The following is a 25,823-nucleotide window of genomic DNA, read 5'->3' as shown; positions in this document are numbered from 1 at the left end:
GTGTAAAGTCTAGTATAGTATAAATGTACTGTATATTATATGTAAAAATACAGAAGATTAATATTTTTCCTGGTTGCTTGTGAACCACCTAGGGCACAGGAAACAAACGTAGTTTCAGATAATAGATGTTATTGTTTCAAAACATTTTAGCATTACAGTTCTGTTATAGGACTTCAATTTGGGTAAATTCAGTATAAGCATGGGCTAGAAGAACATCCACTAGAGACTCAGAGGCAGAGGATGAGGTAGAAAAGTCACAAAGGTGACCCATGTTATGAAGAAAAAATCAAAAAGTCTCTTATTTGAGTCTTTTGCCACATCTTACATTTTTATAATGACCTGACTTATGTCTTGTTGACTTCTTGGTGAGTGTCAAATCCAACACCCATTTCCATTTCTCCTTAAACCCAGAGGAAGCGGATCTGAAACTATTTCAAACCAGTGTCTTAGTTTCCTTTAGGACATCAAATAAAAAGTAGTAAAGTTTAATCTCTCGACCTCTATCCTTTTAGTTTAGAGGATGTGCTAAAACTTTGACCACCTTTGAAACCAATAAAGAAAAGTGTAACAGATCAACTTTAAAGTTTCTCAGGGTTAAAGTTTTGAGCATTATAACAGATAAAAAAAAATACTGCACAATATTGTTAAATACTTGATTCTTTATTCTCAGAATTAAACGAAAAAACAAACAATTTGTTTACCATCAACTCACATCAGTGTATAGTGTAGACTGCCAGTACAGTACTCCTCATGTTACATTAACGTAGGTTTTATTGGTTTTCATATTTCTGAGCCATATCGTTTTCAGCTAATTTCTCCCTAAAAAGTAACTGTAAAATGAGCTGCGACATGTGGGATCATCTAATAATAAATAATGCAGATATTTCCAAAACATCCCGTGTAATTTTGTATTAACTATAGGGAAACTGAAGATAGTGCTTCAAGTGTATGAAGACTTGATCATTTTAATTAACAAATATATTATAAAGAACAATGAAAGCATATAGTTTAAGTGAAAATTCGTTTTCATAAACTGATCTCAATAATCAAGAACAGTTTCCTTAGAAAGACAATTAAAAAATGATTATAGCAGATCAGAGCACAAAAGAGAGTGAATAATTGAATCACTCAATACAGGTGACTCATTATGAATATGTAGTTTATGTACCTCTGTACTACACAAGTACTCTGATAATGAGGAGGTACTAGCATGATCTCTACAGAAACCTGAATTTTATTTTTCCTCATAATTAATATAAAACAATGGAGGGTTTTTTGGAAATATCCTCAGAAATATAGAGCTGAATACCAGCTGACTTTGGGGAAAATATGTGTGAAAAATTCCAGAAACTTTAAAAATTGCCTTAAAGAAAATCTCTTTTTTTCCTTCCAAACTGTCTACATCCAGGTGAGGAAGTCCAGCTTTATTGCCATCTAGTGGTGGATACATGTTTTGCATGCACATACAATAAGGTGAATGATAGTTTTGATGTATATTCATCGGAGTAGAAAGAGCACAGCTGATTACATCCATGTGTAATAACAAGCTCGTTCACTGCATTGCAGGTACGGGTGCTTTAATAAGGGCAGAAAGTACTGAGGCGAATTCTGCTCTGCTAATATGAAAAGTAGAAAAACAAATAAATCAGACTTAAATCTGTTTTAAAACCAGTTATATTCAAATTTGTTACTTCTCAAATCTCAAAGTCTTAATATTTATTACTGTGAATAGGAATTCCCCTCATAGTCCTGTTAACTAAAATTTACTGATGAAATTAATCAACAACTTAAAAAAAATCTGGTTCTCTGAAGGCTAAGAAAAAAAAATCATAGGTTTCACTGGGTCTGTTCATGTCAGTTCATCACTTATGAATAGGAATTAAAATTTCAGGTCTCTTCTGTTATTGGTTTTCTTAAAAAAATATTTCAGTGAATGACCCTCATCCACCGACATATTTTTAAAGAGGTATTTTTTGATATTTATGGAGATATTTTAAAATTCCATTAGGATATATTAAAATACTCACATAAATATGAATATTCCAAAATTTCATATTTGGAAAATGAGCCTTTCACAAATTTTGGATATAATTTTATGAAAAGCATGCAGTTAATTTAGATTTTGTACATGGTTTCATACTCGTGCATGGTTGAAAGATGCTAGGACAGCTTTCACATCCTGGAATACTTTTCTCAAAAAAGACAAAAAAATAAATCATTTTTTAAAAAAATAATGAAAGTTGAGACCTGAAATTTTGCATAATTCCTAAAGTGGGTCCTTCCCCTGGATTTTTCATTCCAGGCAAATTTCACTTTTTTGCATTAAAAAGTCTGCAAAAAAATTCCACTAACTCTAAAGTCAGACTTTAAACGCACTATATTCAGCGAAAAGTAGTTCAAACCTGTCTTCCAGCTATTCCAACATGAAGGTAAATCAAACCTAACCTGAGCAGGTAAAATTTAACATACCCACACTGGACCCTAGAATATTATTATTATCAATAAGAACCATGACACTTACTGAAATCACATAATTGTTCATGTTTATGAAAAATAATCAATAAGTCAACAAGGGGGGAAAGTAGAGGGATGATGTGATTTTTTTAAATGTAGTTTTCAGTGCTTTATCAAGTTATTATTAAACCCCATATTTAAATCTAAGATTTAAATGTATTTTAAATTCTTAAACAAGTAAAACCACAGACACCGAAACCAGCACATCTTAAATGACCTCGGCTCAGCGCAACCAACACAACCTACGTTAGCGTGACCCTGTTTGCCTGTCAACGATTATCTTAAACTAGATAAACAACATGCAATTACAAAGTTTTTCTCCTGCTGATTGTGTTACTGAATTAAATCTCTGCTGAACATGTTGCTTTAAGAAGATCTTATAAAGTGCTTGTTCACTACGAACAATAACAATCAAACATGAATCTGAGAACCAGTGAAATTCATTATTAAGTGTAGGTACAAAGGCCTGCACGGCTGCTTATCTCTAGTATTGCAGAAAGATAAAAGATTTCCTGTGAGTACAGAATTAGTTGAAGGTACAGTACTACGAGTAGTGTGCTTATCAGTTGTGATGCTATCAGCACAAACGTATTCTACAGATATCTTTTTCCATATAATCTACCTTTCTGATGTGTTCCAGTACTTTTTTTTTCTGCCGTCGTGCTTTAAGATCATCGGTCTCAGTCAGAAGAATAAGATGGTTCTTATGGTGCATACACTGGACTGTTTGACAAGCATACAGTGCTCTTGCCAGGTGAAAAGGCAGTATTGAGAGGTGAGGCTCAAAGGTGAGACACCCAACATGGTGTAAAGCTTAGCAATTTTAAAGCCCTTTCATTGACAAGGCAAGAGGGGAGGAGCTGCATTTTAAATGCACAGAGACGGGCTACCGATCCTGTGAGTCTACATGGAGCTAGGCATTAGTCTTTGGGTAACGAAACGATACAAGAGGCAAGAATTCTGACTTTAAAATGAGCCACACAAGTAAACATCTGCTCTCATTCTTCTTTTTATACACCACGTGCTCCTTGTAGGCTTTAAAACCTTTACAGGAGTTAATCAGCTCCACTGCTGCTCATCTAAAATGTCACCTTACCAAAGTCAACAATCAACAGGAAAACCTCATCTTTAATTTTTCTAACTTTTGAATGTGGCTTCCTCGCTACACGGTTCAATATAAAGTCAATCCTAGTATTTATTTACATTTTTTCCGGGCGATTACAGAGATTTCTGTTTCTGTGACATGTTGTAGTGCACTTTATCTGCTGATTATGTTTCATTCTTTTCATTTTGTAGCATTATTGTAATACCAAGGGTAAATCAGAGCCTTTCAGCTTAGGGTTGAGGGTGAAAATGTGCCCCAGTGATCCACCTACAGCTAGTTTACATTAAAAGAGAGCTCAGAAGTCCCCTGGAGGACTGGAAGTCTTCTCCAAGGAATCATAGTGAGCTTCATCAAAGTGGTCCTCCTCAATTTCATCCTCATCGTCGGAGAGGGGCGGTTTGGCAGGTGCCTCCACGGCCGGCTCGCATGGTGGATCATCGCTAGGAAGAAAAAGAGCAAAAGGGAATGTAGTTTTTATTTGTTACAATGTAAAATGGTAATGGAAGACGAGGTCAACAAGAGCACAGGATGGAACAATGGGTTTTTTTTCAGCCACATTGTTGCTGAAAATAAAAAGGTCTGAGTCATGCAAATAGAGAGAAAGCTGAGGCGAAGAGCATGATGCCGAAACAAACAACACGTTTTTCAGGCAAAGTGTAACAGCCCACAATCAGCTGATGAGGTCAGCAGTCACGTCACATTAAAAACAAACAAACAGCAATGGAAATAACCCAAAAGCCACTCCACAGCTCGCAAAGAAAACACAAAAAAATGAAGCAGCTTTCAGTTATAATGAAAAATTCAAAAGCAAGTGGATACATGAAGACACTTTAGACCCAAGATTATTCACTTACGATGGGCTTTGGTCACTCAAAAGCGGGCGTAATCAGGCCCTGTACTGAAAGGCAGAAACAGTCCCCATGTGTCAACAGTCAGGATCAAATACCAACTCACATCTTCCAACATGAGACAGGGAAATAAATTACTACTAACATGGCTGCACATTATATGGTGTATATATTTGATTTCCTGTTAATACAAGGTATCATTAAAGGTATTAAAAGGGAAAACAGACCAAGACTGAGATGACTGGAGCCTGTATTTAGAAGGTACTATTGCTCCTTTTGTTTGATTTTTTCCACACTATTATCTGTAATACAGTGCCAGATATATGCAGTGATAACACTGTGAGACTTTTAAATGACTGCTCTGAAAAGCACTTTATATTCAGTGCATACAGTTTTCCATTATGATCTCACTGCTGTACTTTTACTGAGCCAAAGGTTAAGAAGGATTTTTTCACCAACATCAGCACCACATTAAACACAGCATCTGCTGAGGCTGCCAGTCAAACTCAGTAAAGATCGTGTTTAATATTACTAAATTAGCCAAAATTATTTACATCATTTACTTAGATTAAATTGAAAATATGACCAAAAAAACAGATCAGAACTCCACAAATTCACTGAGACTGTTTACATTTAAATTATGACCAATACATATTCACGTGTGTCATATGGAGGAAAAATAAAGATTAAATAAAAACAGGCAAACAGGCGTGTGAACCCACAACACAGTGAAGCAAAACAACTACAAAAATTAAAAAACACTAAAAATGAACACACTGTGTTGAGCACAATACACAAACATACACACACTCACACACAGTTGAGTTGAAAAAAGTACCTTTGCTAGCAGCAGGAAGAGCAGGCCAGTGGGTTTATGGCAGGTCAGGATGCAGTGTAAGTACTACTGTGCACAGAACACACACACACTGTACATGCAACAAGCCCGGTGGGAGGTTATGATGGGTCTCGGTTCCAGAAATGTTGACATGAGTGGTGATGTCAAATGTGCAAGAAGAGCCGCTTGTTAATGTGTTAAAGCAAGAGGACGATCCCCAGTTTGTTAGCTGTGAGAAAAGATGTGGTGACTAAAGTTTATTCAGCCACAAACTTAAAGCCAGAATCGAGAGTTGAAATGCTGCCTGTCAATGAAAGTTCATTGGTTTTACGAGCTAGTTTGTCACTTGAAGGCTAATTAAAAACTTCTTCAAATGGTGTATTCTAAAAGTTTCATCATGTACACCAAAGCCTTCAGGGAAAAAACGAACAGAAACAATAAAAATATCCAGCTGAATAAATTTATTTAATACTTTGTAAGAGTAGAAATTCACCATACATTTGAGGTCATCAGTGTTACACTTTTTGGTGCCCCCAAAGCATGCATATCCATAAATTCTCTATACAATATTTAGATGCTTTTTCTTGTAACTCTTTTACAACAAAACCCCTCACAATCAGAGCACATCAGTGAATGCTGGCGTTATTAGCCACAGGTGATTGGTGTGCTATCTCTGCAGCGATGTCAGCCATACCTTGGACTATTTTAGTGGAGAAAGAAGAAACACTGGCAGCTTCCAGTCGTTTGCACTCGACTTTTGTCTCTAAATTCATCAAAACAGAGATGAAAAAAGACGGGGGGGTTGGCAAAGCTAAGGGGGAAGACGAGCGTTAGGTGACAGACAAACAGAGAGGAGAAGGAGAAGAAAGCACAGAGACAGCAGACTTATGCAGCAAGGAGAACATTTCTACAGTGCAAAAAAAGGTCCGTGTTAGGTCTCAGGTAGAGTCTGAAAATATTTTTCTGTCTATAAGTGGCAGATCAGAAAAGCAGCACTTGAAAGTTGTTGTTTTTTTAATGCATGTGCCTTACTTTTGCACATACTTGCAGAAAAATATATTGCAAGACTCTTCAAACAATTTCCCTCATTAACAATTTAGTAAAAGACAAGCATTTTTTGCAGTGTAGGAGGAATGGGAGAGATGCACAGTTTCATTTTTAACCTCCTCTCTTTGGTGAAGAAAGCACTCAGACGAGATTTCAGTAAAAGCCTCGTACGAGTCAGATGCCGAACCTACGAGTTAAAAAAACCTCACTTCCCAGCGGGCAAGCTCGTGGACACCAGATGTCAACAAAGGGACAGTGGTTAGTACAGACAGGCACTAACTGGGCCGACATACAGACAAGCACACCGGTATTTTTATTGAGCACACAAAGAAGAAGACAAACACTTCTCTTGCCGTTGTTAAAACACGACATTCTTTACTCACTGAGGTTTGGAGAAAATAAACAAATCAGGCTTTTAATCGCAGAGACAGCAGTACAAGAAGGCTGAATGAGGCTTCAACCGCAAATTAACTCCTCTCCCCTTCAAAGCTGCAGAGCGGCTGTGCCTTTAGTCTGTACATTGGATAAATGCAGCACAGTATAAACACCACTCTGTAGCCAGTGTAGGTTTTTTTTCTAATAATCACAATACAGCTGAAGCTTCATGTGAAGTCTTAAGTTCCCATAAAACGACATTAATCACAGAAGTTAATCGACAGCAGAAGCACCACATGTGAATATTTTTGAAAGTAGAAAAGACTTTGAATCTTTTAAATGAACTGTATTCCTGTTTCTTTTATTTATGATAAAAATAAATTAAAAACGGTTTCAGTATCACGTGTACCGAGCAGCGCCACAATACCAGTTGTCTTTTCTTTCATGCATGAACCAGAGTTTGCCTCCAACTTTTTTTAACTGGTGATGTCAAAGTGATATCTTTCTATTGAGCTCAAAAACCAAATATATTTAATTTTCAGTCATATAAAAAACAGAGAAAAGCAGCAAATGTCTGTATTTGAGAACCCAAAGCCAACAAATATTTGGCATTTAAGCCTGATAAGTTATTTCAAACATTTAATCGGCACAACACATCAGTTAACTGACTAACGAACAAACAGTTTCAGCACTAAACCCGACTCAGAGCCTCGCGTAATCTCTCGGGGACGAGAGTTAGTTGACCCCATTCAGCCTTGGCACAATATTCAGGCACCACAACAGACAGTCAAAGGACCCAAGAGTGGTGTGTTTGTGTGTCCATCCAAGCGCAAAGGCTCACACTGAAAACGTTACAGTAAGTTTGTTTACACACAGTCAGAAATATAGACTATTATTTCCATAAGGTGCATTTTTTTATAAACTGATCATAGATACTGCATGACAAGCACTTCTGTATGGCACATTTATGTACAGTAAACATTCCCGTCACACTTTTTTTTCCCCACGTTTCATGTGTGAAAACATTTACATGAGCTGTTCACTACTCGCGATACATGGCCTCTTATGTCAGAGGAATACAAAACCTCACAGCATGAAAAGGTAAAATTATTGTTAAATACTGAAAGATCCAGTAAAAGCATTGATTGCAATGTCATTTTTACATAATATAAAAATCCTCTTTGGGATCAACCACTTTAAGATTACACCCTGATTTACATATCATTCTTTACACTGTCATTCTATCTGAGAGCACTGACATTAGTGAAAATCAGGTTCCTTCATTGGGAAAATATAATTCCCAGCAATATATAAAAGAAATGTACATGCATGAAAGACAAGCAAAGGTTACATTTTCCTCACAGAAAATGTCCATCACACTGATTTTGAATATGCAGATGGCACAGAGTCCACTTTGTTCTGGTTTTGGCTTGGCTCTGCACCAAAGCTCCACCAGTGGCCCAGTGTGGCTACTGGCCAGTTAGACAGCACAGGGCAGGACTGAAGGACGAAGGGAGGGAGATCAGAGGGAGGAAAAGAAAGAGACCCAAGCGTCTTCCTCGAACTGACCGGCTTGGGGAGAGTTTATTGTCGTGAAAAGGAGGTAGGGAGGCGGGAAAGAGGGTGGGTTAAGGATGACAGATGGGCAGCGAGGTGCATGTCCTATCGTGTGGCTGAGTCTGTGCCTGTTTGTCTGTCTGTCCTCACACTGTCGAAATCAATTTGCCCTCTGTGGAACTGTGGACACAGAGAGGGAGAGGCTTCCAGGTGGGCTGGCTCAGGAGAAACAACAGCAAACACAACCAGGACACACGCAGACGCAAAAACCTCGTCTACCCTACAAGTTTAACTGGATCTGATTTTAAAGCAAAATGTGGATGTGGTTTTAACGAGCAGGGATTGGGTGAGTGCGGTTAGCAGACAGAAGATACAGGAGCTGCATGGAGTGTGGGGGGGGCGGTGGCGTGATGGGAAGGTGCTGTGGAGTCAAAGCATGATTTTCTTTCTTAACTTAATGAACAAAAGGAAACTTAAAACCACTTACACTTAAATTAATCAACTATTTCTCTTCCGGAGGTCTAATTAACTGCCACTTTGTCAGGTGCCTCCTGTGACTCCACATTTCATGCACACTGTCCTCTGGACTCAGGAATACTGGCTTTTTGGAGCCCACAGCCTGATTTGCATGTTGAAGAGGCGGCGGTGGTATAAAGCAGAGGTCTATCAGTTAAGGACCCTAGTTTGGGCCCAGATTGAGACTGCATAACAGTCCCCACGTTTTTACTTTCACTTTGGCTCGGTCAGGTTTGTGTTAAAACAGCAGCACTCAGTACTAAACACCAGAGGACTCACTGGGCATGGACGAGCCACACAGTGGCTTTGACAAAACAGCGCTAAGTGATGCTCCAGAGATGATTAATGTAATCTAGTTTTACAGATAGAAACAATTGTTACTAATGGATGACTTAAAGATAAAGGCAGCCTTCTTTAAAACCACTATGCAGTTAGAACTGCACCTATGGTTTCCAATCACGCTGCTGCAAACAGAGGAGAACTAAGAAAAACAACACAAAACAAAGAGTGTGGTGTGTCCTGCTGGTTGTCTGTTTGCGGGTCTGAACTTGGCGTGCGCCAGGAACTGTCCCAATCCCTCCTCTCTCCATCTTCAGCTGTTTGGTAAACTAACTCTCACTGATGTCTCAGATTCCAGCCCTCGAGCCAATGGGACAGAATTCCACTTTGGCTTCCCACCCACAAACACTGCCGAGTGCATTTGAAATGACTGAACTGGAACTGAGTTTAAACTGATTCCTGGCACAATAACAAAACACTGACTGAATCAAGCTGAGTGGTTCTTACCTCGTAGGGAAGCGGGGCTCATACTCTTCGACTCCCTGCTGCAAAGACATAATCAAAGAAGAAAGAAACGTTTAGTTTTTGCAGTTTAAACATGAACTCCGAAATAAAGCGTGAAAACCACATTAACTGTCACTCATACCACATGATACCAGTATGACTGAATGTAGTGTAACACGCTTTTGGGTCCTTAGGGACTAATAAAGCGCTATACAAATACTGGCCATTTACCATTACAGGAACATATAAAATAATTTTGGTAAGTATTAATACTATTAATTGAAAGTAGCTGTGGCATAAACCGGGCACTGGATGGTGGTCGAATAAATTTGTACCATACATCAAACCCTCCTCGTGCTCGTAGTGTCTGTGATTTTGACCAAAGACTAAAAAAAAAGAAATTTATTGTGTATTTTTTATCTTACTTTGGTCTTTTTGTTTTGTTTTTACAAAATCTGCTTTTAATTTTTTATTTTGGTTAACAAAACTGATTTTTGTTAAATCAGCTGAGCCCGGTTCTGAAACTTAGTGAACTGTTGCAATGACAAAAGCAGTCAGAAGGTGGCGACAAAGAAACACGAAGAAGAAGACGCAGCATCATCAAAGGAAAACTGGAGATTTGAAAGAAACTGTATAGAAGGAAAATACACTACAATATACATCAGCCCGTCTCCTGGTTGTCATCTCATTATTCTTTCACTGACTGGTTGAAATTGATAATTTAAAAGTGAAACGGTGTAAAATATATTTAACATACTTGTCATTTTTAAGTTCATATAAAACAAACAAACGTTTGCACTTTATTAATGATCAAATCAGAATTGAATGACCTAATAACTTCCACGCATATATATTCTTGACCAAAATTACAAAACACATTTTTCCTTAAATGTCAGCAGAGATGTTTCAAACCTTGATGTTACATGACTGCTGAGCAATTAGGCATCGCCCACATGTAATGTTCCAGGTGAGGCGTAGGAGGGAAGGTGGGCCAATAGTGAAGAGTTTACCGTTGCGTAAGGCTACTTTTGATTTTTCCTTCTGAAAAATTAAGCTGCCTCCATCACCACAGCTGCCTTCTCTCTAGCCTGGCTGAACGCCGACTCTGTTATCAGCTGATGCCTGTCAGAAGCACTTCCTTCAGCGACAGCGGTAGACCTCTTCAATCTGAGCTGTGCCTCATCTTACACTCGACCCTCCGTGACCAGGAATGTGAAGCGAGGCAGAGCTGATTTGTGCGTTTATGTAAGCTAATGTGCCAGAGCGCTCCTCTATAAGAGAGAGCGAGTCAAAGCGAAGCATCTCCGGCTGGCAGCACGTAGGGGGAAAGCTACCTCCAAACTTTCTGAGACAGACGAGATCTTTGCCAGGTTTCGTGAGACTGCTCGTGTGTCATGTGTGAACCCATGTGGGTGGATGCGAGTTTGCATGTGTTTGTGTGCTTGTTTTGCAGGCCCCCCACCTGTGAAAAGCCTGGCACCGCCACGCTGTAGGGGCGTTGTTGTCTGCCGTGCAGCGCAGCAGCGCTCTGTGCTGCCATACGGGAGTGGATGCCGTAATCAGGGACGGGGAGAGCCATGTCTTCTCTCTCTAGAAGGTTGCCTGTGCTGCTGCTTTTGCCATGGTGGAGACTAGAAACACAAGAAATACACAAAAAAAGAGGAAACTGTAAATCATGTGGTCCCCCATTGGGCAACTCCTCCTGGGCCAATCAGGTGCTAACATTTGATGTCTCTAGGCTGGGAAGGTGTATGGGCGAGTCATCAGGGGACTGATTTTGATTTTGGAAGTACTTCCATACCTGGTTAACTTTTACTGCAAGGTACAATATAATTTTGAGTGCTGGGGCAGTACAGTGTAATCACATTATATTTATGCAATGTAATACAATAACATAATACATTACTGTTCCCAGTATGAGTAAATCATACTGCAGTTTTATTTTGAGGCAGTATAGCCTAGAGTCTGATATTTATATTTAGAGTTTGTTATGTTTGTGTGTGTGTGTGTGTGTGTGTGTGTGTGTGTGTGTGTGTGTGTGTGTGTGTGTGTGTGTGCCATCCTTCACACAGCATCAAACCACAACCAAAGCATTTCAGAAGATTTTAGCCAGGGTCTTTTATTTTGAAAATTGACCAGCTTCCTAATGCTGTTCCTGCCCATTTCATCTGCTCTGTGCAGTTTGACATGACTTCGGCCAAAATACACTCACTGTGCATTTTGTGCCACACAGAACTAAGAGCCGTTTCTGGGATGCTTCTGAAAAATGCTTCAGTGCATCTGATGGAATCACAAGGACTGTACGTGGGCACAATTACATCAGTGCTGAAATACAACGCAGCTGCACCTGGCGGCCCAAGTAAGGAGTAACATCTAACATTAATATTTATGTTAAAACGCCAACTCTACTGGTAAAGGAGATCTGGCAGGTTAACCAACAAAATCATTAAGTTTCTGTGAATAATATTAATATTTAACTTAATAACATTCAGTGGTGATGCATTCAAAACAACAAAGTCTGCAAACACTCACTTGTGTACTCGAAGTTGCCGCATAGAGTCTCCTTCGCCATCAGTGATCACCCGTGTGTAGGAGAAGGGAAACCAGCCACGCCTGCAGAAGGAGGACATCAGATGTAAACAACACAAAAATCAAATTCACAGCATTGGCTGACCTGTTCATCTGCAGTCTGCAGTTGCTGCTGCCTCTGCAAGCCATTTTGCAACCCTTCTTCGCCCCAGCTCCTCCACTTCATGCTAATCATGCTATTTCTGACTTATTTAACATTATGTCTGTTTGTCGCAGATTCCTCTATTCTGTCACTCCTCTCCCCAACTGGGCAGAATATAAATCACTGCAGGTGGAAATAACGATTCAGCTTTGACTACAGTGACCCTGATAGAACTTCATTTGTCGCTTTTTTGCTGCATTTTATTTTGCACTCACATCCTTGTCTTCTCATTCTCTCCATAGTGCCAACCATCACGGGCCTCGGGTACCAGCAGGGTAATCACATCGCCCTCTGCGAAGCTGAGCAGCGTGCTGTTGTCACCGGCAGCATGGGAGAAGACGGCCTGGACACGAGTTCTTCCGTTTCTCTCCAGACCTGCTGCCATGGAGCTGGACCGGGGCAGCGTGCGGGTCTCTGCTGTGGAGATGAGGAGGAGGAGGAAGAGAGTTGCTATCACACTGCCATAAACTTCAGTTTTTGCCACAAAGCCCTTAACGATGCTTGAAACATACAGAATGTCTACAGGGATTTTATTCAATGTAGCGCTTCATATTTTTGTGAAATATTCTCCTCTGTATCTATTTTTACTCAGAAATGTACCATCTTACTTCGGTTTTATTATCACATCTCCTTCTATTCCCACTTGCTTTGGCCTCTTTCTTATTAAAACGGCACTGAGCATGTGTGTGGCAGCCGGGTCATCTCATTAGCTTTTTCTATATCTGAGATGCAGTAATTCTTTTCTGGAAATATACTTTCCCAGTACATTCACTGTGATTAAAAGCACGCTGAATGCCAAGTTAAATTTGCTTTTCAAGATATTTTCATTTTGCCACTAAACAGCAGAACAACTCCACAACAAGCTGGCAAACTCACCGCCCTGAAATAACACTGGCTCGCAATATTCTTATGCCAAGCAAACGATGGTCTTTTTATATATCCAGCTGTCGGAAACAAAGAGAACCATTTATTTAGAGTGCCGTTTTCTATCCTCTTGAATATTACTGCTGTAATTATGTCCGGTTTTTTTTCGTCAGACTTTGCTCTTTTGTGTTTTCACCTATATCTGACTGCTATATATTTGACTGCTAGAGGTTCCTTTCTTCTTGAAGCTAAGTCTCGTCATCACTTTGCTGTTTATTGCTGTGCAGAGAGACGCTGTGGAGCTTTCTTTGTGAAAAGAGCTGCTAGCTGGGGCTGAAATAAGGCTGATAAGACTGAACCAAACTGCAAATGTTCTCTAAAACTAAAACAGCCATGCAGGACTGAAGAAACCGTTTGCCACTTTTATATTGCGTATAGTCTTTTGAGCCTTTCTTAATTTTAAAATACATTTAAGATTGTGAAGTCAGTTAACAAGTCCTTTCATCAGCATCCTTGCTCTGCAGAAAAGTGCAGCGTTAGTGTGATTATTGCCAGGACTTATGTTAGATTAAACACCACAACAGAATAAATTTAGCCCACAGTGTGTGTCCTTACTCAGTGTGGTCTTGCTCTTGGCTGGCGCGGCCTTGCGCACAGGTAGGGTGTTGGAGTACACCTCGCCTCCGTGCCGCTGAGTCTGCGGTGAGGCTTTGCCCTGGGCGATTTTGCCCTCCATCCACTGCTGGTAGTCTTCTCCTCCATGAACGCCGGCCGTACCATTCATCACAGGCATCCCTCCTTCCACACCTCCCATCAGCCTCTGCATACAGGCAATTAAAATGCAAACTTTTTTTCTCATTACGTCACAAAAGGCTGTTACGCAACATCTTGCAGCTCATTAGTGATAAGGAGGAGAGCAGATCTGGGTCATGAAATTGTGATTAGTGAAAACACTATTTGAGTTCACGCCGATTTGAAGATAAGCTTAAGGAGTAGCTGGAAGACGGCAAAAAGAATTTCAAAGTATATTTAGTCTGCCGTTATAAAACTCTACTAATCTGCACCACCGTAATTAAAATGATGAAGTCTTTGAATCTTGAAAGTTTGGGTTTATTTTTCAGCCTGCAGGAGGAGAAGGAAGGGGGCAGGGAGCAAAAGAGCCTGAGGATATAAGGACCTCTGCCCTCTTCTGTGCATCAAGCTCATCAGCATGGTTTCCTAATGATTTCATTTACCTTCACCCAGATTTTGTAAGGATGTGTTGAGGGATTCTCTGATGCAGCTGACCGCCTGGCTGGGCTTCTCATTCTCAAACCTCAAGAGTTAGAAAGTGGCCATAAACTAAAACTCTATAAAAAAAGACTGACATAGGTTCTGGGTGCATTTTTTCTAACGGCCTGCAGGGGGCGACTCTGGGGCAAGTCGATTAGCTGATGAGCGTTGAACTGTGCTCCAGTTTCAAATGGCTAGAAAATGTGAAAACAGCTCAAAACTTCACAACGGAAATTCACTAACCAGTGAGTGACATCATGGTGGCTGCACCCATCCTTTACATACAGTCTATTGTACATTGTAGAGTCTAAGCTTGAATCCTGAGTTCTCTCTCACAACAAACCCACAATGAGCTCAGTGGAACACAATACTAACAGATGTTTATTTCCATCAACTAAGTGAGTGTGAAGAAACAAAGCACACGGGTGTATCAGTGTTTGGCAAACTAAATCAGGCCAGAGGAAGAACTCACCTGCTGTCCCATGCCACCGCTGGCCCTGAGGGCTGCCAGCTCTGGAGGCACTGGCAGGGGTTTAGCACCAGGAATAGGCTCAGAGATGGGCAGGCCTGGGTGATGAGCACCAGGAGGCATGGTGCCCGTTGCACCGCTCATCTGCTGGGCCAGAAACATGGCACGGTCTGGCAGTTTGTTGGGCTCGGCACAAGCCTGCTGCCACAGTGGGATCTTCTGAGTTAAAAGCTCCTTCCCCTGAAAGAAAGAGATGAGAAATACTTGGTAGTCAAAATAATGTGCAAGTTTTAAATCTTTTGAATCTGTAGTTGAAAGGAAATGCAAGGGTACTAGCAGAGTGCACCAAAATCAGTACTCACATTACAACTTCTTCTGCACATGCGCTGTATTATTCCACTTAAACAGTTATGTAATATTCCAGAAAGAAGTAAAATATTCCTTTTTTGTAAGAAAAAAAACTGGCCAAAAAAAGAGGAAAAAAAGGCTCACAGATGTGCTGTGAATATCACTTTTTGTGGCGCAATAAACAGGTAAAGCTGGAGCTCCACAGTGTGAGTCGTTAATTTTTCTGTTTCTTTGGAGCAGCGCTTGCCCCTTTTTGCTGTGGGTGTACTTAAATTTCTCTAGTTTGTTTACCTTCTGAAATAAAGCCGCTTTTGTAAGTGTTTTTTCCCCTGTGGGCATCAATATAGCAACACTTTTTTTTTTTACATAATCCAAGCAGACAAAAGGTGATGCAAGAAAAAGGGAAAAGGAAAAAGGAGAAAGAACACGCAGTCAGCGCAGGCCACGAGGGATGAAAAGCCATACATTATACAGTAGTTCAGTTACATAAAGATGCTTCTCATTTGCATTTGTCATCAGTGAATAAATGATGAAGTTCTGAGTTTTCATGAATAAAGAAAGACGGCGAGCAGAATCTCCTCTGCAAACAGCTTTTAACCATGCCAGGCTGGTGTGGAGGATAAACACAGCGTGGTTCCAAGGTTGTCTGGCCCCGCTGAGCGCATGTGGGCCACAGTGTCAGGTGTCCGGGTGTGAGTGGGATGATCAAACAAACTCACACATACACAAAGGAAAAAAGTGCAGCAAGAACTAATTCGCACTGATAAAGTGACATCATGTAAGTGGCGATTCAAACTTGTTCTCTACAGAGAGTTCGGTCGACGGGCTCAGAGACGGCCGTGTCAGTTCACGCCTCCTGTGGCTATAAGGCTGTGAGTACACAACATATGTAGATTATCCACAGTTAATGCAGGATGTGTTGGAGTTAGAGACGCTTTTGTTGTTTCAGGGAACTTAAATTATCACTGAACAAAGCAGGTCAGAAGGAAACACTGTTAGCGCTTCCTTTTTGTACCTGCATCAGTGAAATTGCGATGAATGAAGTACGACCCACGCAAAGCTTTGTGTTTTCATCAAAATCTTTCTCGGTTCATGTGGATGTTGGCGAAAAAGATGAGTCATAATAATCCGAGTTAGCTTTTCACATAGTTAAGGTGGAGCGTAGGTGGGCAGAGCTTTAGCAGTGATGACAAAAATCGACAAGGAGAAGGCGGCTCTGTTTTCTTTCATTCTTTCTTTTCGGCTGATTGACAACAGCACGAGAGAGCCACTCGCCTACAGTAACTAATAAAACACGAGATTTCCCAAAGTAACAGAGAGCTTCAGCAGTCATCTCACAGTACATGTACTCCTTAAGGTAACTAAGAAGTACCGGACCTGCAGGGTTTCATCGGTTCAATGGAGCTAAGCAGCTATAACTTAGGATTATATTTCATTTCTAATTCTCTTACAACCAAATACCCAAAGAAACAACGACATACTGAGTATGAAGCAACTACCTGGTCCTGAGCTTCAAAACCACCAAAAATACATTTACATAAATCTGAATGTATTTATGCATAAATAGGGTGACTACAATTGATTATTATCATCACCACATGAGTTAATTCAACTATCAGAGTCATTCAGAGCCTCACATCCACCGAAAAAGCTGAAAGTGGGAACATTTTTTCTTAATTTAAAAAAAAAATAGGGAATTAATGTGAACTCCTCTAATTTATTCTTTTAAGGCTGTTTTATCATCACAGCAGCAGTTTGTGTTCTGTGCTTCCTCCCTCTGTCTATCAATCACCCATTCAGACACTTCACACCCACACACAGTGAGTCTGAACCAAGTGTTCTTGCAGAAGTAGGTCACTCTCCCTCCCACCGACCTCCACACTCCCTCCCATCCTCCTCTTCTACATCCTCTCGCACTTCCCTTTGCCACTTTTAAATAATTGACATTTTACATTCGTACAAAACAGACATAACATTTTCACATTTTACCATTTGTGAGGGAGTGTGATACAGGAGAGAGTCGTGATTGGCTGATGCATCTGAGGCGTCCTTAGGGTTGTTTATGGAATTAATACATGAATAAATACAGAAGGTCGGCGCATTTGGTAAATGAAGACGCTAAAGCGGCACACTTCTCCTAACACTGTTTGGATTTGTGTGGTAAAAGTTGCAGATAGTCAGAAAACATGATCATTCATTTGGAGTGAAATCCAATATTCCCAATCTTTGGGAATATTGGAACATACATTCATACTTTCGCCGAGGCTCTGAAGCCAAACAATAAGGTCGAAGCTCAATTTTGGCCTTTTTTTCAACTTCTTGGTCATCTCAGAAACACAGCTGTGGGTGGTCCTAAAGGTGTAACAACTTAAAGGTAAACATCTTTTTTTAAGACGATGAACTGAGGGGCTGCGTAAAGACTCACTATGAGATAAGTAATGATTATTTTCATCCGCGCATCAAAACTATTTCATTTGTTTTCAGGAATACAAATATGAAGCTGAAAAACCCCCAAAACTCAATTTTATTTATTTTTATTTCTATACTGTAGCGCCAAATCACATCAACAGTTGCCTCAAGGCGATTTATATTGGAAGTTATAGACCCTACAATAATACAAACCTGTTACACAACTGGAAGTCCTAAAACAGCATTTTACCCTTCTACCCTTATTGGGAAATGCCTCAGTTACCAGTGAGCTATGAATGTGGTCCTACCATGACAACAATTAATAAGCAGATAATGAGTGCAGCTGACCAATCGTGTTGTTTTGATGTCACAACCTTGGGACTGTAAAAACAAAGATAACTAAAAAAAATAAAACTTATAAAAACCTATAAAAGTTCTTGTTTTTTCAGGTTCTGGAACAACATAAATTATGGTGTCGTAGGAGCAACAGTAATTCAAAAATATCAAATATCTTCTCACCTTGTTGTGGTAGACGCTGCTGTTTTTGGCCACGGCACACTGACGGTCCACCAGGAAGCAGTACCTCCTCCTCTCCTCAGACAGAGCGTTCTTGTAGCCCTCAGCGATGTAGTTATCCAACTCACTCTGCTTATTACTGATGGCCTCCACATACTAGAAGCAAAAAGAAAGCACATGAAACAAAAACATGGAGGAACATCTTAATCCAGACACTCGATTGATAATACAAGTTTCAAGGAAAAAGTAGGACGCCATAAACTGGAGTGGAAATCCACAACATCTCCTCTGATGATTAGTAAACCAAAAGGGTCAAGCTGACAGACTCTGGAGCAAGTTTTTAAAAGCAAAATCTCTTTCCTGAAATGTATTTTTACAGAAGTTCAGGGATGCAGTGTCTTGATTATTCTCAAAAACCCCCCCAAAACTGTTATGTAAAGTGGGTGAATCAACCGTTTAACAATCAAAGCTTTAAATGACTTCAGATAATGGACAGAATTTCGATGGCTCAGGCATCATACATCACAATCGTGACATATAAAAAGCAGACAAATTGGGCTTTCGTGTGCCGCCTTGAAAATTAAATCGAAAATGTCACAGCACATCAGACCTGAAAACCGTGAATTAGACAGAAAGAAGTCAGGCCCCCTCAGGCTGTCTGATCACACATCTATTATGTGATTACAGTGACTGGTGCTCTAAATTTCCCGCAGATTAGTTGAAATCCGCTCTTTCCGAGCTATATCGAGCTTTTAAACTCATTCAACCTCCTTCACCAGCTCAGCCCACTGAGTCCATTTAGTGCTTGTACTGCGTAAGGGTACAGGATGGCTCCTCTCCACCAACAAGTGGAGCCACTCGTCCACATCCACAATCACCTTGAGGCACACAAAGGCGAAAGTAGAATGAACTCAAACTTCATCGCAGGCTCGCTTACGTAACTGAAAACATTCAGATTCCCACGGTGTCACATAATGTGAAACAACATTCTCCGAGTGCCAGACAGCAAGGAGGTCCTGGATGAGGCGTTAATGACCGCGGCTCGGTGGTTTGCAGGGAAACTTAGAAGCCTACGCACTGTCATGTGTGACTGGCTGTTTGAACTAACACTAGTGCTGTGGATGGCAGACTAGAGCTTAAAAAAAAAGAAAATAAAGAAAAAAGAGGTGACTTTTAAGCAGCTCTTAAGTTACCTAATGCTGCGCTATAACCACCATCACACATTAAGCAGCACCAGATGTACTAATTAGTCCTTTAATGAAGCATAATTATGTGTTCTTTAGAAAATATTCCTGCCTCACCATCAACATCACACTTACCTACAACATGGGAAACTGAATGTATAAAAAGAAATCATCTGAAGTATTTTATGCAACGCTGAAATTTACTCTGGACTGCTGGAATTCTTTGTTATCCAGTTGCCCTAAAAGCTCCGAAAAGCCTTCAGTTGATCGGGAACGCTGTAGCGAGAGTACCAGAGAGCATATTTCTCCCATATTAGCTTCTCTTTATTGGCTTTCTATTAAATTCAGAATTTAATTTAAAAGCCTTCTCCTCAAGCAATGCCTTGAATGATCAGGCCTCAGTATATCTTAAAGACCTCATAGTGCCATCTTATCCCAACAGAGCACTTCGCTCTCAGACTGTGGGCTGATTTGGGGTTCTTCAGGTTTCTAAGAGTAGAATGGGAGGCGGAGCCTTCAGCTCAGACCCGTCTCCTGTGGAACCAGTTTGGGATCAGCAAACAAACACCCTCTTCTCTAGATTAGCCTCAAAACTTTCCTTCTAGATGAAGCTTATAATTAGGGCTGGATCAGGTCACCTTAAACCATTCCTTAGTTGTGCTGCTATAAGCTCAGGTAACCTTGGGAGTTCCCACAGCAACCTGAGCCTCGTTTACGTACCAGGTTGCTGTCAATACCTGACCCTCAACTACTTTTGTCCATAGTTTGCGTTTTCACAGCTCTTTAAACTGGTTCACTCCAGTTTTACACACTGTAAATGTATTTTATTGACATGATACACTTTTTTGTTTTATCTGTGACAAAAATCCCTTTTGGTGTTGTGTCAGGAAGAGCGTCTGCTATAAAACTCATGTGGAGCTACTCTGTGGCAACAACCTTGTGACAAAGGAGAAAGCTGAGGTAGCTCTTTTCTGACTCTGTAGAGTCTTTAAAAAAGCTTTTTCAGATGACTATTTGTGTATACGATTGTATAGAAATAAGCATTCGCTGAACTTATTAAAGAAAATCTAAATTTAAAAGCAAAACTGAACAATATCGTCACAGTAAGCTTGTGTTCATGTAAAGCTTTAGCTCATCCTTTAAATAGTAATTGCTCCAATTAAAAAGTAGCCATAGTGCTCTGCCGGCTGAGAGATTTAATTAAAAGATCATCTGTGGATATAAATGCGCAGGCACCAAAATAACACTATCACGCAATCTAATGCACAGAGATCAACATTAACACAGGAGGGCTTTCACTTCCGCTCGTCCTTATTGAGAAAATTGGCCGTGAAGACATTATTCTGAAATAAGAAGTGGTGGATTTTCTATCTACTGATGTTACATTTAGGAGTGAAGTGAGGGGATTTGCAGAGAGTTGTTCATCATGTATATAATTGTTTAGGCTTGTAATTCTCTATGGAACCGACCAACTCTAGAAATATTTCTTTTTCCTGCTTTTTAACCAATAACACTCATAACCGTGCAGTGTTTATGACAGTGTAACACTCTGCCGAACCTTAACTACATATGCTCGTTAGCTTTACGATAATCCTTCACTGGGGGTCACTTACACTTTATCACTGCGAGTGCTTTAAAAATCTGTCCAAATTATGACTGTAATAAAAGTAGGAATAAATAAGAATATGGTACGCTTATTTGATCTACGTCATCTCCACTCCTTACTGAACCTGTACAGATTCACTGTCCACAGTGTCTTCATACAGACGGTCATTGGTTTCAGGAAGAAGACACATTCACAGCGATCGGCTGTCTGTGCTGGTCTTTAATGAATCTAATAGACCCCGACTGACAGGTAAGATGTGGCAACAGCTGCAGACAACCAGCAATTAATCTCATTCTTCCACTCTTCACTACAAAGTGATTACAGTTGGAAGCACAGAGCTCCATTTGTGCTGTGACATGGACTGCGCTTTGTAGACAAGGTCGAGCGCAGTCATGAAAAATATGCATATTTTCTATTCCTGTGACATATTTAATAGTTGAAATTACAAAGATTTAGGACATCTGAACTATTTAAATTCTGGTTGGGGATTTAAATCCTACCACACGAAGAGAGTCCAGCCACCGTCTTGTTCTTTTCTTCTACGTCTAAGTTTTATTTTATTTATCAACACTTTCAGATTAAAATCAAAACAAAATATTGGTAAAAGAGAATCTGTTACTTTGGAGACAAAGTTAGAGAGGGATGGCTGAGATGGTCCGGGCATGTGCAGAGGAGGGAGGGTGGATATACTGGACAAAAGGTGTTAAAGACGGAAAAGAGGAAGACCTCAGAGAAGACTCACGGATGTAATGAAGGAAGATATGCCGAGGGTTTGTGTGACAGGACTGTGGCGGAAAAGTTGACAAAAAATAAACCAACTCATTTGTTAAAAACTGGATACTATGTAAGATACTATCCACTAAAATCATCCTTTTTTTCAAAAGTGAATATATATATATATCGATTAATTATGAGCCTCTTTCACCATACAGTTTCTGTGATGGGGTGAATACTGTGTCCCTTGCACCCCTCATAGGCAGGTGGTAAGAATCAGTGCTACAAAATAAAGACATTCATGTGGCTGAATCTGGTTATTTAGCAGAAAAGAACAATCTCTTAGAACTAAACAAAGTTGTTTATGTGGGCGAACAAAGGCTGAACATGCACCAATCACCCACACTGGAATATTAAATGGTGACAAAAAAGTGGCAGCAGCAGAGGAAGATGAAGGCCATTCATGAGTCATAAAAACAGTGGAGGTGGAGCCGCTTGCAGGTATCGCATTCCGACCGTCGCAAGGTTAGAGCAGCCAAAAGGGTGCAGTCAATCACCGGGAAGTGAGTGATGGAGCGGTTTTCCCCTCCGTCAGCTCTCTGCCTGATTTCCTGAGAATTTTACTATTTAAGAGTTACAGGAAATAAATCTGCGGTTTACCGAGGAGGTCACTTGTTTATCTACTAAATTCCTCGTGATTATGTCATCTTCCTAGAATGTCATGTGAACTCAGAAGGAAACCGAAAACCGTAAAAGGAGACATTTAAATAGCAGAAGCTGCCAAACCGGTCTCCTCTATCTCGAGCCTAAAGCCTTCCTCCTCTAAGATCCTTTATTCACAGCATGTAGACATATAAGGCCGCAAGCTTAGACTAAACTGTAGTCCCTGAAAAGTGTGTTTTGGGGGATAACTCATTTAAATATTTCCATACTTGATGAATCCCACTTCTTCTTCTTGTACTTTTACTACACCTGCAGCTACCAAGTTTTCATCCTTTAAAACAATTTCCGTGATTTGTTTGTTTGTGTGTCCTTCAAACACAAAGATATTAAAAAATTTTTATAAAATAGGGAGAGCGAAAAACATTTGGGCTCATTATTTGATAGAGAGAAAATTAATTATTGTTAACTGTCTGTCACGTGACTAACTGCACTTAGAGCTGAAACAAAGATCCAGTCTTGATTCCTAAACATCGGAGAAAAATATGTGGCTAGCTTTTACATAAGCAGCCGTTCTGTGTGTGCAATGTTTTCTTCATTCTATTTAGGATTTATTGCAGATGCGTTATAACGGGGTCGTGTATTAAAGCCTAGCTTAAAAAGCCATACTGTACTTGCACATGGTTGATCTATCTAAAGATATTTGGCAACAGCAGCTTTTTGGTTTACTCTTGTGTAATTACGTAATAATAATAATAATAATATTACACAATGTAATAATAATTACATTTAAGTAGGCTGTTAGGTTTTGAATAGTTTTTTAAATTAATGTGCATTTGTAAACATTGACAAGTAGACAAATCAAGTGTAGCTACAGTAGAAGCATCAAAATAAAACTTTAACCTCCTCGAAAAAGACCAAAAACTTGAATAAACAAGGAATATGTAAATGTAATCTCTCAGATCATGAATTCTGTTATATCTTAAATAATCCTTATGCTGCCATTGCATATGCATGAGAAAGGAACGTATATGGAATATAGGATGCAAATGTTTATAAAAGCATCCCTGGATAATTCATATACTGTACATTCAAGTGCATTTATTCGCCACAGCTCCTTCTCCATTATTCATGCAGCTTCAGTGCATTAAGCCTGATCACCCTCAGATACGGAGCCCTAATTAGATTCCTACTTGCTTTTCATGTTACTGCCAATCAGCCACTCTTCACCCAAAAGCTCCCCCTTTACACAAATATAAATCTGGCCAAAAGCTGCTTCTGGTTTCTGCTGACAGTGAGCCCGATCAGCATTTAAGGCCTGTGCATGGAGGGAGATGGTGTCCAAGTAATCACCGACTTTTCACATTAAAGATGGTCTAAACCACTGGTGCAAAAACTCTGCTGAGTATGAAACATGTCCGTCTGTGGTGGAAACGGCCATTCAAAAAGCTTATCGGTACCATTTGCAGTGTTTTCTTCAAAATGACACCGAGCTGCGCAGAGGGATGTTAAGCAGTGTGCGGCTGTAGGTACATTCATTCATTACATGGAGAGGTCAAAGAATACCTCCACATCCAGCTCTTAAATCTAAAGCTTTCTGTGTCTCACTGCAAGGAAGGTAAATGCAAACTGCCAAAAGGGCGAAAGTAATAACAGACTATTGTGTTAACTCCCTCCAGAGGAGCCTGCCAGCTATAAAAATAAGATGAAATGGATTTTGAAGTCTCAGCACTGATCCTAGTCATAACAAACCCAAATAGTAAGATCCCATCTTCACGAGCAGAAGGCCTACAGTATATGTGTTTAAAATAAAACCTGGTTATCAGATACATGTGGCAGAGTTTAAAAACAACAACAACATAATAATAATAACAATAATAAACTTCCCAAAAGGGAGTTGATCCTATAGACGGTACATAAAAGATGGACCTAGCCACAAGCAATGGTTTTGATTTTTTAAGTTAGAAATCATCCAAATATGATTCCCTCGAAGTCAGCAGGTGTAAATTTATAGCTGAAAACAGAATGGGTGACATCACGGTTGCTACGCCCATCTTTTATATACAGTTTATGCTGTAATTTTGGATATTAGCAGGTTAGTCTTGAACTCGGATATCAGAAAGTAGCTTATGATATCTAACAAGCAGGGTTTAGGGTTATTAAACTATAACTATGTTTACAGTATATAACCTATTTGTATTTCAGGCTATATTCGGTGGAATGTTTTACAGCTGATCAAACATTACAGAAATCAGTACTGTAATGTGAGCAAAGAGTGCGATTCTATTTTTTGCATTTGAAATGATCACAACAAAAAAGCATCGGCACATAAATGTAGAAACGACCGCATCTCTTTCCATTCGTAACATTTCCATTAAAGCGACTTATCAACTGAAAGCGAGCCTGGTTATGTAACGCAGAAATGTGTCTGATGGAGCCAGCTAAGTGTGTTTACACGTGAAGAACACGAGCACACAAGCGACAGAGCGAGATCATTAATCACAGCCAAGCTGGCTACGAGCTGACTTCCTCTTATCTTCAGCAAGACGCCCATAAAAAAATAAACACACACAGAAACAAAGAAAAAGGTTTTAACTATGCACAGTTCTCACTTACCCCTCATCAGCCTCGCGTTCCTCTCATGATGAGATTGTAATTTTGATTGGTGTTACTGCTGATTAACGTGACTATCTCTGACATCTTTGCTCAATAGGCAGAAATAATTACTAAACAAATGTCTGCAGATATGTTTAGTTCCTTTATGAAACACACGAAGGATCTGCATGCTAAGCTTGGTCATCTCACAGTTTCTGTAAGCTGCACATAAAATGGACGAGCTGAAGTCTCTACAGTCAATCAGTGTGGGAAGATTCAGAGTTGGCCCCGAACAGAAGAGATCTCAGAAAGATGAGACTTTCTTCAGAAAAGTGTGGAAAAGCCTGCTGGTGTATTTTTCTCAGTGGGACATCAATGATTTAGGAGACCGCAGCGAGTCGAACAAGCATATAAAGGGAAATGGCTCTGCGCTGACGAGAGACCACCAACGAGACTTCATTCAAGTGCCAGTGAGACTCGATTAAGGCTAATGATAATGAAAATTCATCAAATACTCTTTATTACTTACTACTGTCTCTAAAAGTGGTAAAAGGTCATGTCAGTCTTGTTTTGTAAACACTAGCATAAAAAGCACAGAGTATATTTATTTACAATAATCTACAATAAAAAAAACTGACTAACGCTCATATTCGAGGGGATGATGATACAAATATTGCTAAATTACTGAAGATTATTCTGTTATGTTGTTTTATATTCAGTGTTTTCCTGAGTTTAGAGTTCATGAATATCACAGGGGAAGAAAATGTTTTAAAAAATTCTATTCAGCTTTTTAAAAAACATTTTATTTCTCGTTTTCCACTCTTCTTATCATCCTGGGATTCTGCAAATGTACTGACCTTGTAACTCTTGCAGCA

At 39.8% G+C, this 25,823-nt stretch overlaps 1 protein-coding gene across 11 annotated transcripts in view; it reads right to left on the bottom strand.

Moving 5' to 3' along the window:
- Positions 1-644: 644 nt before the first annotated feature.
- baiap2b (BAR/IMD domain containing adaptor protein 2b) overlaps positions 645-25,823 on the bottom strand; it is a 76,137-nt gene continuing 50,958 nt past the window's right edge. For 4 of the 11 annotated variants that reach the window (XM_005453640.4, XM_005453643.4, XM_005453645.4 and 1 more), the window contains 8 exons: positions 18,193-18,345; positions 14,920-15,156; positions 13,791-13,995; positions 12,527-12,728; positions 12,113-12,193; positions 11,043-11,211; positions 9,584-9,621; positions 645-4,059 (listed from right to left, as the gene is read on the bottom strand). In XM_005453640.4, the coding sequence (XP_005453697.1) occupies positions 3,915-4,059; positions 9,584-9,621; positions 11,043-11,211; positions 12,113-12,193; positions 12,527-12,728; positions 13,791-13,995; positions 14,920-15,156; positions 18,193-18,345 (1,230 nt within the window). In that variant the 3' untranslated portion in view covers positions 645-3,914. Of the gene's footprint in view, positions 4,060-4,473; positions 4,518-5,748; positions 8,462-9,583; positions 9,622-11,042; positions 11,212-12,112; positions 12,194-12,526; positions 12,729-13,790; positions 13,996-14,919; positions 15,157-18,192; positions 18,346-25,823 lie in introns of those variants that run through there. The other 7 variants (XM_005453642.4, XM_013273403.3, XM_025909767.1 and 4 more) reach the window with 6 other exon arrangements.

This window comes from Oreochromis niloticus, linkage group LG8 (assembly GCF_001858045.2).
Source record: "Oreochromis niloticus isolate F11D_XX linkage group LG8, O_niloticus_UMD_NMBU, whole genome shotgun sequence".
Classification (NCBI taxonomy): domain Eukaryota; kingdom Metazoa; phylum Chordata; class Actinopteri; order Cichliformes; family Cichlidae; genus Oreochromis; species Oreochromis niloticus.
Note: the sequence above shows the minus strand (reverse complement) of the source record. Positions and strands in the feature narration are given on the sequence as shown.